At 40.9% G+C, this 18,382-nt stretch overlaps 1 protein-coding gene across 12 annotated transcripts in view; it reads left to right on the top strand.

Annotated features, from left to right (window-relative positions):
• LMO7 (LIM domain 7) overlaps positions 1-18,382 on the top strand; it is a 225,041-nt gene that overhangs the window by 91,475 nt on the left and 115,184 nt on the right. For all 12 annotated transcript variants that reach the window (XM_047755673.1, XM_047755675.1, XM_047755677.1 and 9 more), the window contains exon 3: positions 1,248-1,317. In XM_047755673.1, the coding sequence (XP_047611629.1) occupies positions 1,248-1,317 (70 nt within the window). The remainder of the gene's footprint in view (positions 1-1,247; positions 1,318-18,382) is intronic.

The raw sequence follows: 18,382 nt of genomic DNA on the forward strand, positions 1-18,382 counted from the left end.
TCTTCCTGTTGTCCATTGTGAAGGAGAGGCCAGTAAATTAAGAATGTTTGATTCTTCCTCCTCTGTTTGCTTTCCATTTGGAGCTCTGCTAGAGAATGAAGAATTGTTTTTGTGGAAGCCTTCCTGAATAGGAAAACCAGTTTCAGATTATTGTCTTCCGGCAGTGATTCATGATGAATTCACCAAGCCAGCATTAATAGAAAAGCGTTTAGTATTACGCTTGGATGGGTACTCTTATCGGGCACAGCAACCAGCACCACAGCAAAAAGAATAGAATTCACAGTAATCTAGATTTAGAACCAAAAATTGTCCTCTTAAGTTTCACGTGTCAAAGCTGGGTTCTAAAAGTGTTTTCGAGTCTTGAGACTTACAGATATCTTTGCAGATTCTGTAACAGCAGCATACATGTGTTCAGTGTTAGATTCTGAGGTAACTACTGGCCCCTTTGGGGGAGTTCGGGTGCATTTAATTTTTACCCAGTCATTCTGGGGTAATGACAAAGCAGTCGATCACAGACTTGAGTGAGTTACCCATGGGGACTAGTTAATTACGTGGATGAGTTCCACTGTACCCTTGGAAGCTGGCAAAAAATACGGTTACCTTTTAAAACATGGATCCGTTTGAGAAAATCAGTGAAAATGATTAATAGAAAAAAGTGTTCCTAGGTCCAAGATAACTAAATTGTGATGAAAGAGGGTCTTTTTTTTTGGGAGGGGGGCACACCTCTGGTGTATAGAAGTTCCCGGGCTAGAGTCGGAGCTGTAGCTGCCAGCCTATGCCACAGCCACAGCAATGCCAGATCTGAGCCATGTCTGTGATTTACACCACAGCGCCAGATCCTTAACCCATTCAGTGAAGTCAGGGATCAAACCCGCATCCTCATGGGTACTAGTTAGGTTCATTACCACTGAGTCACAACGGGAAGTCCATGAAAGAGATTGTTAAACTGACTGTTGAAACAGAATCAAATATTATTGTGGAACTATTTTTAAGGACATGGCTTTGAATGTAGAAATGTTTCTGGATGTTCTAAGAGGCCCATTCACCACTGTTTGTAGTGCTTTTCTTTTTCCTTTTTTTTTTTGACTTATTTTCTTGGTTGTTTGCTTTCTGTTGGGCTCTTGGACCTGAAGAAAATATTGGGGATGGATGAGGGACACATATGATTTTTGAGAATGTTAAAAAGAATGCTAAACTGATATTGGCATTTTTGTAACTGCACACGTTATTTCTTTATTTACTTTCAGTTTGATTAACAAGCTTAAACCTGGTATCATTAAGAAGATCAATAGACTGTCCACACCAATAGCAGGTTTGGTAAGTAATACATTATCTTCCAAAGTAGATTTCTTCATTAATGAAATGTGAAAAGTTGGGCGTAAATAGGTTCTCTTATCTGGAATTATCATTGAATTCGGTTTGGGATCTTCTGCTCAAGCAAAATATTTTTAGTGATTTCCTCCTCATATCTTTAGTTCCTCTTTCTGTTTCCTTTCTGCCTGGAGGCTTTTATTCTATTGATTTAAATTTTTTGTTTGTTTTGCTTTTTGTGCCCTTGAACTTCGTGTATCACCTTTCTTGCCTATTTCTGCCACAGATTGCATTTATTTAGGATCACGTTCTTTCTGAAGCTCAGCTCTGCATACATGGCTGGTTGACCACAGTTTAAAAACTGCCCAAGGTTTACGAGTTGTTTCTGGTGCTTCATGTTTTTGCATTATCCATGCAGATCTTGGGATGTATTTGCAACATACTTAAGCTCAGTTAGTCCTTTTTGGTCTCCTACCAACACCCTGTGTGATGCTGAGCAAGTCACTGTCTTCCATTTTGCCACAATAATATCCATAAGATGACCATGGGTGAGTCTTTAGATTCCTTTTAGCTTTAAATTCTGACTTTGGTGTATGAAAAATATCCCACCACTGTCCTTATGTAGGTACTCTGGTGGGTCCAGACCCTTGAGAAACCAATAATAATGTGGGACTATATCTTTGGAAATAAATAATTTATAGTTGGGTACAAATGATGGATCATTTAAAAAATGTTAGCAATCCCTAAGAATCAAGGCTGATGATAGGAATCAGTTAAAAGATTTATTTTACAGGAGTTCCCATTGTGGCTCATTGGTTAATGAACCCAGCTAGGATCCATGAGGATGCAGGTTCGATCCCTGACCTCGCTCAGTGGGTTAAGGATCCGGCATTGCCATGAGTTGCAGTGTAGATCGAAGATGTGGTTTGGATCCTGCTTTGCTATGGATGTGAGGTAGGCTGGCAGCTACAGCTTTGATTCGACCACTAGCCTGGGAACTTAATATGCCACAAATACAGCCCTAAAAAGACAAAAAGAATTTTTTTTTTTTAAACAGAACACTCACGTTTAATACAGCTTATAACTGGAATGTAAGTAAAGTGTATGTTATCTTTGACATGGTCAGGCTGCATGTAATACATTCATGAACCCCCTCTTTGGTCATCTGTGTGTTTGCAGATGTTAAAGGTGTGGTGGCTTAAAGGTGTAGGTACTAAAATTTCTCAGTTTGCACTTGGAATTAAGATCTCATCAAAGTTTTGACAAGAATAAGCTGGTGGCAGAGTGTTTATTATTAGAAAATATCTGTTTAGGCAAGAAGGAGTTTTTACAGTTTCTGTCCTTTTATTTTTCTTTAAAATATCAGAAAATTGCCATTTTCTTTTGAAATGTGGTACATATACATGATGGAGTACTACTTAGCCGTGAAAAAGAATGAAATAGGAAGTTCCTGTTGTGGCTCAGCAGGTTAAGAACCTGACATGGTGTCTTTGAGGATGCAGGTTCAATCCCTGGCCTTGCTCAGTGGGTCAAGGATCCATCACTGTTGCGAGCTGCAGCATAGGTTTCAGATACTGCGTGGATCTGGTGTTGCTGTGGTTGTGCTGTAGACCACAGCTGTGGCTCTGATTCAGTCCCTATCCTGGGAAATTCCATAGGCTACAGGTGTGGCCTTAAGAAAAAAGGAAAAGAGAATGAAATAATGACATTTGTGGCAATATGGATGCAACGAGAGATTATCATACTATGTGAAGTAAGTCAGAAAGAGAAAGACAAATATCACTTATATGTGGAGTCGAAAATATGGTGCAAATGAATGTATCTAAAAAACAGAAACAAACATGGAGAACAGACTTGTGGTTGTCAAGAAGGAGGTGGGAGGAATAGGATGGACTGGGAATTTGGGATTAGTAGGTGCAAACTATTGCATTTAGAAGGAATAAGCAGTGAGGTCCTACTGTATAGCATAGGGCACTATGTCCAATCTCTTGAGTTAGACCATTTTGGAAGGTAGCATAAGAAAAGGGATGTATGTAGATAGGATTGGGTCACTATTGCTATACAGCAGAAGTTGGCACAGAAATTGTAAATTAACTATACTTTAATAAAAAAATAAAATAAATAGAATGCGATTGATCCTTAAGCAGTGCAAGAGTTAGGAGTGCTGATCTCCTGAGGAGTTAAAAATCTGTGTCTAACCTTTGACTTGCCCAAAACTTAACTCTAATACTGTTGACCAGAAGCCTTATTGATAACATAAATAGTTAATTAACACATATTTTGTATGTCGTATGTATTATGTACTGTATTCTTACAATAAAATAACTTAAAGAAATATTAAGAATATAAGGAAGAAAAAAATGCATTTACAGCACTATACTGTATGTATGGATACCATAAGTTTGCATCCTCTGTTTATCAGATATACATCCGTCTGTCAGTACTTATGTCAATATTGTCTTATGATACAAACACTACAGATGTTATACATATTGCTAACACTAGAAATCAAATTGAAAAGATATGAAAAAAAATTCATATTTATGTACAGGTATAATAATTCATGGGTTGATGACAAACAGCAATATGATTAGTTCATGATGGCCTAGACTATGATACACTAATGAGTGAATCATTATACAATTTTTATGGCATACAATATTACAGTCACTCATAATACAGTATTAGAAACATTATTACATAAAAAAAACCCCCCACTTACCTGCGATAACAGGCTGATGTGCCATTTCTCCAATTATGAGAAAGAGGCTTAGTGTACTCTAATGTAATTCCTTAAAAGCAAAGTTATAAAACAGAAAACAAATACATTATTAATTTATATTAAATATCCCTCACTTTATACCTAAGGAGACTATCTACATATACTTTGTGCATTCATGATATACCTTTTCCTTAATTTTTTTCTTTAAAAATTTTTTTCTTATAGTTGGTTGACAGTGTTCTGTCAATTTCTGCTGTACAGCCAAGTGACCCAGTCAGACAGATATATACACTCTTCCTTAATTTTTAAAAATATTTCTAGGCTACATGGTTCATCTGTGAGTTTTTTTCACAAAGCTCCAAAATTTTTTTCCAGTGTATTTCTTGAAAAAACTCCATGTGTTAATGGACCTGTGCAGTTTGAACCTGTTTTATTCAAGGATCAACTGTCTATATATAAAGTTCCCAGAGCAGTTGGGCTCAAATATTAATTCCTTCCTTCTTACCAAATCACTTCTATTTCTATGACCAAGCAGCTGATATATTTTTACTGGTTTCAAATTTGGTTAGGTAAAAACTTTCATGTGTGTGTGTGTGTGTGTGTGTGTGTGTGTGTGTGTGTGTGTGTATACATAAACATCAATTACTTCTAGTAATATAGCAAGTCAGAAGGTATTATTTAAGGAGTAAAATGCAAGATGTTTGGTTTCTGAGGTCTTTCTAGGAAGAAACATTCCATTTAATAAAATATGTTGTATATGAAAATAACTTTTATGAAATAACTACTGTGAAAATTCAGTGTATAAATTGTATTGCAAGTACTCTGTCTTTTCAAATGGCTTGAGTTAGTCTCAGATAGTTTAATGTTCAGATTTTAAATTGTCATTTCTTGGGTCAATTACATGCCTTTTAAATAAAATTAGCCTTTGACTCCAAGCACCCTGCATATTTGGGACGCTTCAGCTGTTGCGGTTTATTATGGTTGGCCACTCCAGATTTTATTCCGTCTTCTGATTCTATGATTAGATGAAAGCACCAGTGTATTTTATATTTAAATCCAAAGGTCTCTCCAAGTGTTTCTATTTCAAGTATCAGAAATTCTATCCTGCTGTGGTGTAGGGAGTTAAGGACCTGACTGCAGAGGTTTGGGTCATTGCTGAGGCACGGGTTCGATCCCTGGCCTGGAGCCGTGGGTTAAGGGTCTGGTATTACCAAAGCTGTGGTATGGGTTGCAGCTCTGATTTGGATTTGATCCCTGGCCCGGGAACTTGCGTATGCTGCAGGTGTGGCCAATTAAAACATTAAAAAAATTCCATCTAGTTTGGATTTTATCTCTGGAAACTAAAATGAAATGTACTTCCTGGTCTATTAAATAGAATAATTTCCCAAATAACAGACAGGGAGGACTTCCACTTGGACGTAAGAGCCAAAGTGACCAGAGGCACAGAACTGGGCTATGTGCATTTAGTTTGACGTCGTTTTTATGTGTCATTTGATTCTTCCTTCTCATGCTTGTGTGTCAGGAGAGTTTTTCTATCAAAACTTTTTTTTTTTTTGCCTTTTTGTTGTTGTTGTTGCTATTTCTTGGGCCGCTCCCGCGGCATATGGAGGTTCCCAGGCTAGGGGTCGAATCGGAGCTGTAGCTGCCAGCCTACGCCAGAGCCACAGCAATGCGGGATCTGAGCCGCGTCTGCAACCTACACCACAGCTCACGGCAACGCCGGATCGTTAACCCACTGAGCAAGGGCAGGGACCGAACCCGCAACCTCATGGTTCCTAGTCGGATTCGTTAACCACTGCGCCACAACGGGAACTCCTATCAAAACTTCTTAAAGCCTCAATTTCAAGTGCAAATTAGAATTCCTGCATCTACCTAGTAGTGCTGTTAGGAGCACGGGAACAGATGATATAGTCATAGTCTGGATGTTCTATGAATGTCCTTTGGTATCATATTCATTTTTTTTTTAACATTTTTTCACACATGTGTCTTTTTAATTTTATTTATCTTTTTTTTTGGCTTTTTGGGGCCACACCTGAGGCATATGGAGGTTCCCAGGCTAGGGGCTGAATCCAAGCTATAGCTGCCAGCCTGCACCACAGCCACAGCAATGCCAGATCTGAGCCTCATCTGCGACCTATACCACAGCTCATGGCAACTCCAGGTCCTTAAGCCACTGAGTGAAGTCAGGGATCGAACCTGCGTCCTCATGGATCCTAGGCAGATTTGTTTCCGCTGAGCCACGACGGGAATGCCACACATTCATTCTTTTAACACATAGTTGAGTGCCTACTAGGTCAAGAATGTTTGGAGTTTATAGCGATATATTAGAGGACAAAGACAGATAGGGGCTTTACACTCAAAAAGCTTACCTTCTACTGGTGGGGGAGGGGCAGGGGGGGATTGGGCAAATAAATTAACAAATGAACAAGAAAGCACCAGATGGTGAATGTGCTACAGAGAATTACTGTAGACTGACTTTCGTTGCACACCCGTGAGCAGTTGCAGTTAGACCATGAAGGTTGACCTCTAAGAATTTCACAAAAGCAGTGTGTCAGAAGCCTTAGTTGTGGATACTTATAGAAGAGAGATATTAAATTTGAGCCAGACTCTACTTACTAGTCATTTTTTTCATTCACAGAGTTGAACGTAGTGACTGGTACATACAGGAGGTCGCCAGTTCTTTTGAATGAATGAAATGAACAAGATTTCTTTTCTTTCTTTCTTTTTTTTTTTTTTTTTTTTGCCTTTTAGGGCCACACCTGCAGCATAGGGAAGTTCCCAGGCTAGGGGCTGAATCAGAGCTACTACAGCTGCCAGCCTACACCATAGCTGCAGCAACTCGGGATCTGAGCTGTGCCTGCGACCTACACCACAGCTCACAGCAAGGCTGAATCCCCGACCCACTGAGCAGGGCTAGGAATTGAACCCAAATCCTCATGGATACTAGTGAGATTTGTTTCCACTGTGCACAGCAGGAACTCCAAAATGAACAAGGTTTCCATTCTGAGAAATAATAGGCTCTAGAAAATTAGGTCTTTGATAGGATAGTGTTATAGGTTGAATTGTGTCCCCCACAAAATACAATATACACATCACATTTTATTGTGTTTGGCTTTACTGCACTTTGCAGATACTGCTTTTTTTTTTTTTTTTTTAAAGCAAATTGAAGGTTTATGGTAACCCTACTTTGAACAAATGTTATCAGCTCCATTTTTTTTTTTAAAAAAACAGTACTTGTTCACCCACATCTCAGTCATATTTGGGTAATTCTTGTAGAATTTCACACTTTTTCATTATTGTTATATTCTGGTGATCCGTAATCAGTGATCTCTGATGTTACCCTATGACTCTCTGAAGGCTCAGATGAGGGTTAGTATGTTTTGGCAATATAGCATTTGTTAATTAAAGCATGTATTTTGTTTTATTAGACATAATGCTGTTGGACATTTAATAGACAACAGGATATTGTAAGCATAACTTAAAATTTTTAAAGGATTTTTATTTTCTTCATTTTAGTTGGTTTACAATGTTCTGTTAATTTCTACTGTACAGCGTAGTGACCCGGTCACACACACATATATACATTCTTTTTCTCACATTATCTTCCATTATGTTCCATCATAAGTGACTAGATATAGTTCCAAGTGCTATACATCAGGACCTCATTGCTTATCCATTCCAAAGGCAGTAGTGTTGCATCTTTTTTTTGCGGGGGTGGGGGGGTGGGGGCGGGTGGGCGGGTGCACTCCTGGCATATGGAGGTTCACAGGCCAGGGGCTGAATCAGAGCTACAGCCACCGGCCTACGCCACAGCCACAGCAATGCAGGATCCGAGCTGCGTCTGGGACCTACACCACAGCTTATGGTGACACTGGATTCCCAACCCACTGAGTGAGGCCAGAGATCGAACCCACAACCTCACGGTTCCTAGTTGGGTTCGTTTCCTCTGCGCCACGACGGGGACGCCTAGTTTTGCATCTATTAACCCAGACTCCCAGTCCATCCCCCTCCCTCTCCCTCCCCCTTGGCAACCACAAGTCAGTTCTCCAAGTCCATGAGTTTCTTTGCTAAACATAGCTTTTATATGCACTGGGAAACAAACAAAAAAAATTCATATGACTTGCTTTATTGTGATAGTCACCTGCAGTGTCTCTAAGGTGTGCCTGCATATTGAGGTCCTAAACTGCAGTCCCTCAGAATGTGACCTTATTTGGGAATAGGGTTGTCACTCAGAGTATGGGAAGGGAGGTCATAATCGAGTTAGGGTAGGCACCCTAATCTGATATGACTGGCATCCTTACATGAAGATGGGCATGCGAAGGCAGATATACACAGGAAGAAAGCCGCGTAACAGCTGAGCTTTGAAGTGATACATCTACAGGCCAGGGAAGACCAAAGGTTGCCAGCAAGCCACCGGAAGCTAGAGAGATAAGGGAGCATTCCTTTAGGGTTTCATGGGAGTATGGCTTGGTGAGCACTTTGATTTTAGATTTCTTGTCTCCAGAACTGTGAACCGATAGATCTCTCTTATTTGAAGCCATTCAGTTTATGGTACTTTGTTATGGCAGTCGTAGGGAACCCGTGCAGATAGGTAAATGCTTTAGTTAGCCCTTGCTTTTTAAAAAACTTTTTATTTTGAAATGTAAATTCAAGAGGAGGTTGCAAAAAAAAAAAAAAAAAGTACAGGGAAGTCCTCTGTGCCTTTCGTTGTTTCCCCCATGGTAACGTCTTGCCTAACTCTGGTACAGTATTAAAACCAGGAATTCAGGGGTTCCCTTCGTGGCTCAGCAGTTAATGAACCGTACCTGGATCCATGAGGATGTGGGTTTGATCCCTGGCCTTACTCAGTGGGTTAAAGATCCGGTGTTGCTGTGAGCTGTGGTGTAGGTTGCTGACCCGGCTTGGATCCCGCATTGCTGCTGCTGCGGCTGTGGCCGGCAGCTGCAACTCCGATTTGACCCCTAGCCTGGGAACTTCCATATGTGGTGGGTGCCACCCTAAAAAGCAAAACAAACAAACAAAAACAGGAATTCACATTTGGTACATTCAAAGCCTCATCAGATTCACCAGTTTTATATGCAGTTCATGCTTTTTTTTTTGGTAACAAAGAGCAAAGAGGCTTTCAAGCTAGGTGAGATGAAGAGAGTTTTAATGTAAGGATTTCCCAGAGGACTCTCATTAATCTTGTGCTCAGGCATAAACATGGCAGCAGCATTCCATATAATTGCTTTTTTTCTGTGCCATTTCTAACAGGACCTGGTGTCCCTTAGTTGAGTTTCCCAAGAGAGGAACCTGAATGGATCAGATTACCTTTTCTTTCCAGGCTACAGATATAATATGTCAGTGATGAGCTGGTAGATGAGTTCCTGGAGGGAGGGAGTGGTCTTGGCTAAATTAGGCTGTGGTCAGGTGTATTCATTCTCTTTGGCTTGTTCAATTCAGGGGTCTAGTAGGTTCAAGTGGTTTCCATGAATGAGGTTTGTGTGGGGTAGATAGACCAAATTAAGTCAAATACAGGAATAAGTGTGCAATTTCTGTGTAAGGGTTTGTTAAGCTATGTGAGTATAGGAGTTCCCGTCGTGGCTCAGTGGTTAACGAATTCGACTAGGAACCATGAGGTTGCCGGTTCGATCCCTGGCCTTGCTTAGTGGGTTAAGGATCCAGCGTTGCTGTGAGCTGTGGTGCGGGTTGCAGACGTGGCTCGGATCCCCCATTGCTGTGGCTCTGGCGTAGGCTGGCAGCTATAGCTGTGATTCGACCTCTAGCCTGGGAACCTCCATATGCTGTGGGAGCGGCCCAAGAAATGGCAAAAAAGACAAAAAAAAAAAAAAGGCTATGTGAGTATAGTGCTCCAAGGCTCCTCTTCCATTACTTCTGTCTTACTTTCTGTCAGCTGTGACTTTTGTCCATTTCATGTCCGCTTACTGCTACCATGTGCATTTAGCTTTGAAACCTAGGCAGTGGATTTACCCGTGGCAGATGGCCCTGGGTGAAACACATGGAATATCTCTTGAGCAGTGACAGCACAGAGAGACATATTTAGATGGTTTAGAAATATGCTGAATATTTTGCTTGAAACATTCATATGCTTATCTGATTATTTTTTCCTTAGGAAGTTAATAATCATGTTTCCAGATCTTCTAGAGATACGGCTTTCCTCGCTTGACTGAGTTTTATAAAGAAATACGTTTTCCCCTGTCTTTCAGAAATTCTCTTTTTTCCTTACAAAGCCATGCTTAAAAAAAAAAAAAAATTCTAACCCAAGAGTTTGAGTCATCTGAAACATTAGGTGCTCTTAAACGTGGGCATGTTCAAATGATCAAACCCCAACCTTTATTTGGGAGTGGAAAAACTTAACCTCAAAACAAAACCCTGAGAAACAGGCAAGATATTCTGATGGTGAAAAGAGCCCTCGAACTAGAATAATATTTACCGTCCGATGTATTAGCGTGCATGAGATACAATATGTGTAGAAAACATTAAGGAAGTCATTAACGCTAAAACTTATAGTCATCTTGGACGCCTAATGATTTATTTGTATTTTCTAAAGTAGGGTTTCTCAACCTTGGCACTATTGACAATTGACATTTTGTGCTGGCTTGTTTTTTCTTGTGAGAGTCTGTTCTGTGCATTGTAGAGTGTTAAGCAGCTTCCCTGGCATCTACTCACCAGTTGCCAGTAGCACCATGCCCTCCATCCCCCACTTGGGCCGACTAAAAATGTCCCCTGACATTGCCAGTGACCCCACGGGGTTAAATCATACCTGGCCAAGAACACTGAGTTGAAGAATCAAGAAAGTAAACACTACCCTTTTCCATGGGCTCGTTTGCTCAGTGACGAAAGATGTGATTGATCTTCTCATGCTTTGCCATTTCAGTGGCAATTTGCCTTTGGAAAGCAATGATAGTTCAGAAAATTTAGTTTGAGTTATTCGTTTGTGTGAATGTTTGTGTCTTTCAGTGAGCTCAGTAGAGAAATCTTCAGCCTATCCACACTGGCTTAAAATATGGGCTGAATTTGAACATCTTTTCTCTAAAGGGTTCTTCTTTCAGATTTCTTCAAGAATAGAATGTGTAAGGTGTGACTGTAGAGGCTGGGAAGGTTGTTTTCTCATTTAGGAATGCTGCCGAAGGCAGGAAATGGGCAAAGATGCTGGCTAGCCAAAGCTGTTAGATGTGTCATTGTTCCCTGCCTTCATAATGGTTATTTCAAGAAATAAAGCTATGGGTCCGTTTTTACTGCTGTTTTTCAGAAGGATATTGAGGTCCATGTTCTCATAACCTATGTAAAATTATTTCTGGTTCATCCTCACTCACCTATACACTTGGATGTCAACACAGGAGTGCAGCCTAGTCTATGCCAAGGTCACTGCTGAAAAAGTTGTTCCTTCTAATTGTAATAGAAAACTCCCTAGAGAAATCAGCTATAAAATTTAAATATTCTCATTCAGGTTGTATCATGTACTTTTCTAAAAACCAATCTCAAGCAGTGACTTTCTTTATACCATTAAAAAAAAATCTTTAGTGGAGTTCCCGTCGTGGTGCAGTGGGTAATGAATCCAACTAGGAACCATGAGGTTGCGGGTTCGATCCCTGGCCTTGCTCAGTGGGTTAAGGATCTGGCGTTGCCGTGAGCTGTGGTGTAGGTCGCAGACGCGGCTCGGATCCTGCGTTGCTGTGGCCCTGGCATAAGCTGGTGGTTACAGCTCTGATTCGACCCCTAGCCTGGGAACCTCCCATATGCCGCGGGTGCGGTGCTAGAAAAGGCAAGAAGACCAAAAACAAAACAAAACAAAAACTATAGTAAAATAAACCCCAGGGTTAGGGGAACAAAGGGATTAGAAGAGGGGAGGTTTGTGAGCTCTCTACAAATAAAAACAATACATGAGACCTCAGGACAGAATGTTTTCAGGGGAAAAAAGCCTACTTCTGTTGCCTTTCCTTTCTCATCCACGTTGAAGTAATATAACAAGAGCAAATGTAATTACTACATTCAAAGATGGCCCTTTTCTGGGTAGGAGGCAGCCATAAATTTGGTATGGTTGAAGAGAAAATACTCAGGGACTATTAGACTGTTGGATGAGTAGCCAATATAAACAATATTGGATGAGGAGCCAATATCAACACATGCCTTGACTGAGAGTTGCTCTGTGCTGGGTCACCCCAATGTGTGTCTCGCAGAGAATATCATTCCCACTGATAATAAGCAAGATCGATTTATAGACATATTTGGATGCTGACATAGGCGAAGCACAGATAACTGGCGACAGCATGGGAAGAGGGGGAAGATGGAATTGGAGAGCTCCTTTAAGGTAACCCTTTCGTGGGAGGATCAATAGAGTCTGTTTTCTGGTCTGGAATTTTATTGCTGATTTGGTAGGTGTGTTGAAGGAGATTTTCTGCCAAGCAAATTCTTTGTGATTCACTCATCCTGGCCATTTTGATGATTTAGCCAATAAGAGCAGCCTTCATACTGCACTGATTCTGGCTGCCGCTGTCCCCACCTTTCAAGGAATGGGGGTCAACACTGAGGTCTCCTCCCATTACCCTCCTCTTGCCTCAATGCTTAGTTTTCATATTCTTGATGTCCTCATACTTGATAAATAATGAAGGATAGATAGATATTTCTATAGCTTGCTATTGCTCACCTATTACTCTATTGGAACCATTTCGTAGAGGTTGGATCAGGCCTTGGGGTTTCATTGAGTTAAAGATTTTTTTCTTTTCTTTCATTTCCTAACAGAGACAGTTGAGGTTAAATTATATCAATAAACTTGATTAAAACTTCTCAGTTATGCTCTCAAGATTAAGACTACATTAAAGAAATGTTTTTATTTCAAAGGAAGTGTGAGCCACTGCTACAAGCTGTGTAATTATACCTCAGGCACAAAAATTTAAACTATTCTTATTTTACTATTTTGCCAATCCGTTATTTTCTCTGAAAAAAAAAAAAAAACTAACAAAAACATGGAGTACTTTTTCTTACTTCTTAATAAAGACATAGGAGCATACCATAGTGTTGCCATTTTTTTTTTTTTTTTTTTTAACACAGCTGCACCTATGTCATATGCAAGTTTCTGGTCCAGGGCTTGAATCCAAGCCACAGCTGTGACCTATACCACAGCTGTGTGCGGCCGTACTGGATCCTTTAACCTAATGTGCCCAGATAGGGATTGAACCTGCACCTCTGCAGCCATCTGCAGCCACCTGAGCAGTAGGATTCGTAACCCACTCTGCCATAGCAGGAACTCCAGTGTTGCCATTTTTAATGTATTATTCACACTAGTGGAAGAAATTGGAGCATAAAATTTAGTTACTAATTGGGAGTTCCCTTTGTGGCTCAATGGTTAACTAACCCGACTAGGAACCATGAGGATGCGGTTCGATCCCTGGCCTTGCTCAGTGGGTTAAGGATCTGGCGCTGCCATGAACTGTGGTGTAGGTTGCAGATGTACTCGGATTCCCTGTGGCTGTGGCTGTGATGTAGGCCACCAGCTGTAGCTCTGATTTGACCCCTGGCCTGAAAACTTCCATATGCCTTAGGTGCAGCCCTAAAAAAAAAAAGAGAGAAAAGAAAAAAATAAATTATTAACCAAGATTAAGATCACTTTATGCATTGAAAATGGCATTGTCCGTGATTGGATTTTAATTTAAATAACTTTTTTCTAATGTATATTTTATGGGAATTTCTGAGGATCACCATCTGTATTTTGAAATGTTTTGGGGGTTATCCAATCACCAAATCTGAGGAAATAGACTGAATGAATTTTTAGGGAATTGCCTCATGAAAATATGAAAAAAAGAAAAATATTAACAACATAAAGTATTTTTAGGAGATTTCCTCCTTGCCGCCCTTCCTCTCCCCAATTCCCAGTTAAAGATAAGTATCTCCATGAGTAGAAACTTAGAAACTTGGTGTCAACATTGAAGTTGCTTCCAGTGCCCTCATAATAAGGCAGTGCTGTAAATCTGGAAATTCCTGTTTTATTTCTAGCCATAATCTCCTAGTCATGGCGTTGGCACAAGTTTAGAACACTTCCCTGGAGTTCCAAAACTTACTTGTTTTTAAATCTAAGAAGAACATTTATAGGCCAACTGTCAGCCTGGAGGGCAACTTTTTTTCAAAACATCCATGAATTAGAATTCCTAAAGCCATACTATAATTAGCTGGTAGAGTTAAAAAAAAAAATTGATTCAGAGTAAGATTATGTCATACATGACAGTTTTATGCAGGTACAAAAACACTTGGAACAGCTCGCTTTAGGCATCTTTTTAATGTAGAAATTGGAAAGGGAAGAGCAAATGAGGTTAATGAGAAATAGAACCCAGGTGTAGGACTGGGATCAGGGCCTTGGTCACTGAAGGGTTTAGGCCCACAACTATCTCTCCTTGCCTAAAATTGCTGACTGAACACCCAACCTGTGTCAGCTACTGTTCTAGCAACTTGGGACACAGGCACAAATAAGGCAGAGAGAGTTGCTCCCTAATGGAGCATGGTTAATAAGTCAATAATAACCTGTTAGGTGCCAGTAATTACCATGAAGACTCGGTAATACCTTGTCAATTACCATAATTACATTGCAAAAAAATAAGGTGAATGGGTAGCGAATGATTGAGCGCATGTGTGAGGAGTATTTCAGAGAAGATGCTCAGGGGCATCTTATTTCAGCGGCTGACATTTGATTAGGGAGCTGAATAAAGTGAGGGGGTGGAAAGACGTGGGGATGGGAGGGAGTTTTCTGGGAAATGAGGAAGGGGGATCAAGGCAGGATCAATCAAGCTGGACCATTCCAGCTGGTCTGGAACTGAGTGAGATGAAGAGGTAGACCAGCAAGGTTGTATAAGGCTTTGTGGGCTTTGGTGAGTAGACTGCATTTTACCCTAAGCAGGGTGAAAAGCCACTGAGGCTTCTTTAATTTGTTGTTAACCATCTTTGGCTGGCTGTGATAAAGATGCACTTATTTGTTGATACACTAAAACCCATTGAATTGTACACTTAGGGTGAATGGTATAGTATGTGAGTTATGTCTCCATGCAACTTTAAAAAGATCACAGGTTGGTGGGTGAAGAATAGGCTGAAGGAAATTAAGAAGAAAAGCCAGGTAAAGAACAATTCTCGTAATTGTGATGATTAATTTTGTGTGTCAACCTGACTGGACCATAGGATGTCGAGATATTTGGCCATACATTATTACATCATTGTGGGTGTATCTTTTTGGATGAGATTGAGATTTGAATTGGTAGACGGAGTAAAGCAGATTGTCCTCCCGAATGTGGGTGGGCCTCACCTAATCAGTCGAAGGCCCGCCTACAACTAAAAGCCCAATCCTCCTGTGACTAACAGGAAGCTACTCTTGCCTGAGTGCATGCGCTAGGACCTTGATCTTTCCCTGCCTTCAGAGGGACTTGAGTTGAAACATCGGCTCTTCTTGGGTTTCAAGCCTGCTGGCTTTTGAACTGGCAGTTACTCCATCCTGTTGGCCCTCCTGGTTCTCAGGCCTCTGTCCATGGACTGGAACTACACCGGTCAGCTCTCCTGAGTGCCTAGTGTGTAGATGGGCAGATCATGGGTCTTCTCGGCCTCCGCAATCATGTGGGCCAATTCCTTCTCATAAATCTCTTTTTCTATATATGTATCCTGTTGGTTCTGTTTTTCTGGAGAGCTTTGAAGAATGCAGTAGTCTGGGCTAGAGAGGATGGTGGCAGTATTGGAAATAGTGAGAAGTGGTCAGAGTTTCCAAATATTTTGATGGAAAGACTGTATTGGACTTACTTATGGGTTGGCAGAGAAGCAGGGGTTTTCCTATTGGCAGTTTATCGATGTCATACATGTGGAATAGAGGGTTGGCGGAAGGGAAGCAGAGAATCAAGAGAGACCCTGTGGGAGTTCCCGTCGTGGCACAGTGGTTAATGAATCCGACTAGGAACCATGAGGTTGTGGGTTCGATCCCTGCCCTTGCTCAGTGGGTTAAGGATCCGGCGTTGCCGTGAGCTGTGGTGTAGGTCGCAGATGCGGCTGGGATCCCGAGTTGCTGTGGCTCTGGCATAGGCTGGCGGCTACAGCTCTGATTCGACCCCTAGCCTGGGAACCTCCATATGCCACAGGAGTGGCCCAAGAAGTGGCAAAAAGGACAAAAAAAAAAAAACACCCTGTGGAGGAAAAGGCAGTTTGCCTAAGTTGGCACATTTGTGAATGTCCAAAAAAGTGATCACTGTTCATTTTAGATGTTTCCCTATCATGGAAAAGATAATTAAAGGGATGGTCTCTGATGATGATGATGATTTTTATTAAGGGGGGCACCCACAGCATATGGAGGTTCCCAGGCTAGGGGTCCAATCAGACCTGTAGCTGCCAGCCTACGCCACAGCCACAGCCATGCCACATCTGAGCCGTGTCTGTGACCTACACCACAGCTCATGGCAAGACCTGATCTTTATTTAACCCACTGAGCTAGGCCAGGGACCGAACCCGCATCCTCATGGATCCCAGTTGAGTTGGTTAACCACTGAGCCACGACAGGAACTCCCTTTTTTGGGGGTCTACGATTATTTAAGAAGAAGGAAAATAATCACTAGAAGCCAGCCCTGTCCACCACAAACAGTACTCTAAAGCAACAGATCATTGGGCTGGTCCCGTGGAGGGCCCTGAAGGTCGGCTAGAGGTCACAAAATGGCCCGCAATAGGTTTTGTTGGACTGACAATTTTTGCTTATTTAAAATTTTAAACCAACATTTACATACCCCCAGATTTTCTTTTCTTTTCTTTTCTTTTCTTTCTTTCTTTTTGTCGTTTGTCTTTTTAGGGCCACACCTGCAGCATATGAAAGTTCCCAGGCTAGGGGTTGAATCGGAGCTGCAGCCGCCGGCCTACACCACAGCCACACCAATACCAGACCCTTAACCCAGGGATCCAGTCCGCAACCACATGGTTCCTAGTCGGATTGTTTCCGCTGTGCCATGACGGGAACTCATACCCTCAGATTTTAGATAAAAATCCTCATCTCTGGAGTTTCCAATAAATCTGGTAACCACAGGCCTGCATTCCCCCAAGGCAACCAGTATATGGGGCATCCCTTAGGCAGGATGGGAGTCTCTGCTTTTCTTGGGCTCTTTTGTCATCCACTTGACATTTTGCCCATTTTATTCATTCATATTTTATTTATTCATATTACCAACCATCTCCTTTTAGGCACCTCTCTTCATTCCTGTAAAACGTCTGTTGTTGTGGCCTTGGTATAGTTGAGATGGAAGAGGAGACAACAATGTATGTAGACGAAATCTTAAATAGTTGTAAAAATATGCTCAGTATTAAGGACCAGAATGTAAATCCACATACACTTGGAGAGAGGTTTCTGGCACTTTGCCTTAGGGCTTATACTTGACCTATTTTTATTTAAAAGAAAAAAGATGGGATGAAAACATGCAAAATTTATTTAGTTTATAAATCTTGGTACTCTTAACACATGAGGCATAGCTCATGTATGGAATATCAAAATCTGAAACTAAAAAATGGTCTGATTAGGCCTCAGTCCAAAAGGGTATTTATCAGGAATACATCTTAACTGTATTTTTTAGTTGAAAAAAATCAATCACACATGAATCCACTGATTTTATATTACCCACAAATGGAATATGCATTTTATGCCTTTATCCATGACAGCTCACTAATAGGATCACATGATTTTCAATTCAGACTCTTTATGTTGAACTTTTTTAAAAAAATTCTAAAATCGACTAGCCTGTTGGTCTGTTTCATCCTCCAGTGAACTGTAATGGCTTTGTCCACTGGCTTTTGCCACTGTATGTGATCTCAGCCGACAGTATAACATAGATGCTACAATGTCAAGTACCCCTGGCCTGTAACAAGAGAAGTTGGGTACATTCTCTCCATTTACTGATCACTTAACTCTATGCTAGAAATGGTGCCACTCACATATCTCGTGCCTTAGTCCTCACAGTCACTCTGTTAGCCTCATCTTTTTAAAATGCGTTTTAAATTTTTATTTACTTATTATAATTTTTATTTTTTATGTTGTAGTTGGTTTACAGTGTTCTGTCAACTTTCTACTATACAGCAAAGTGACCCAGTCACATGTATGTATATACATTCTTTTTCTCCCATTCTCATGCTCCATCATAAGTGACTAGACAGAGTTCCCAGTGCTATACAGCAGGATCTCATTGCTTATCCACTCCAAATGCGATAGTTTGCATCTGTTAACTTCAGATTCCCAGTCCATCCCACTCCCTTCCTCTCCCCCTTGGCAGCCACAAGTCTGTTTTCCAAGTCCATGAGTTTTCTTTTCTGTGGAAAGGTTCCTTTGTGCCATATATTATATAGCAGAAATAA

This window comes from Phacochoerus africanus, chromosome 13, assembly GCF_016906955.1.
Source record: "Phacochoerus africanus isolate WHEZ1 chromosome 13, ROS_Pafr_v1, whole genome shotgun sequence".
Lineage (NCBI taxonomy): Eukaryota > Metazoa > Chordata > Mammalia > Artiodactyla > Suidae > Phacochoerus > Phacochoerus africanus.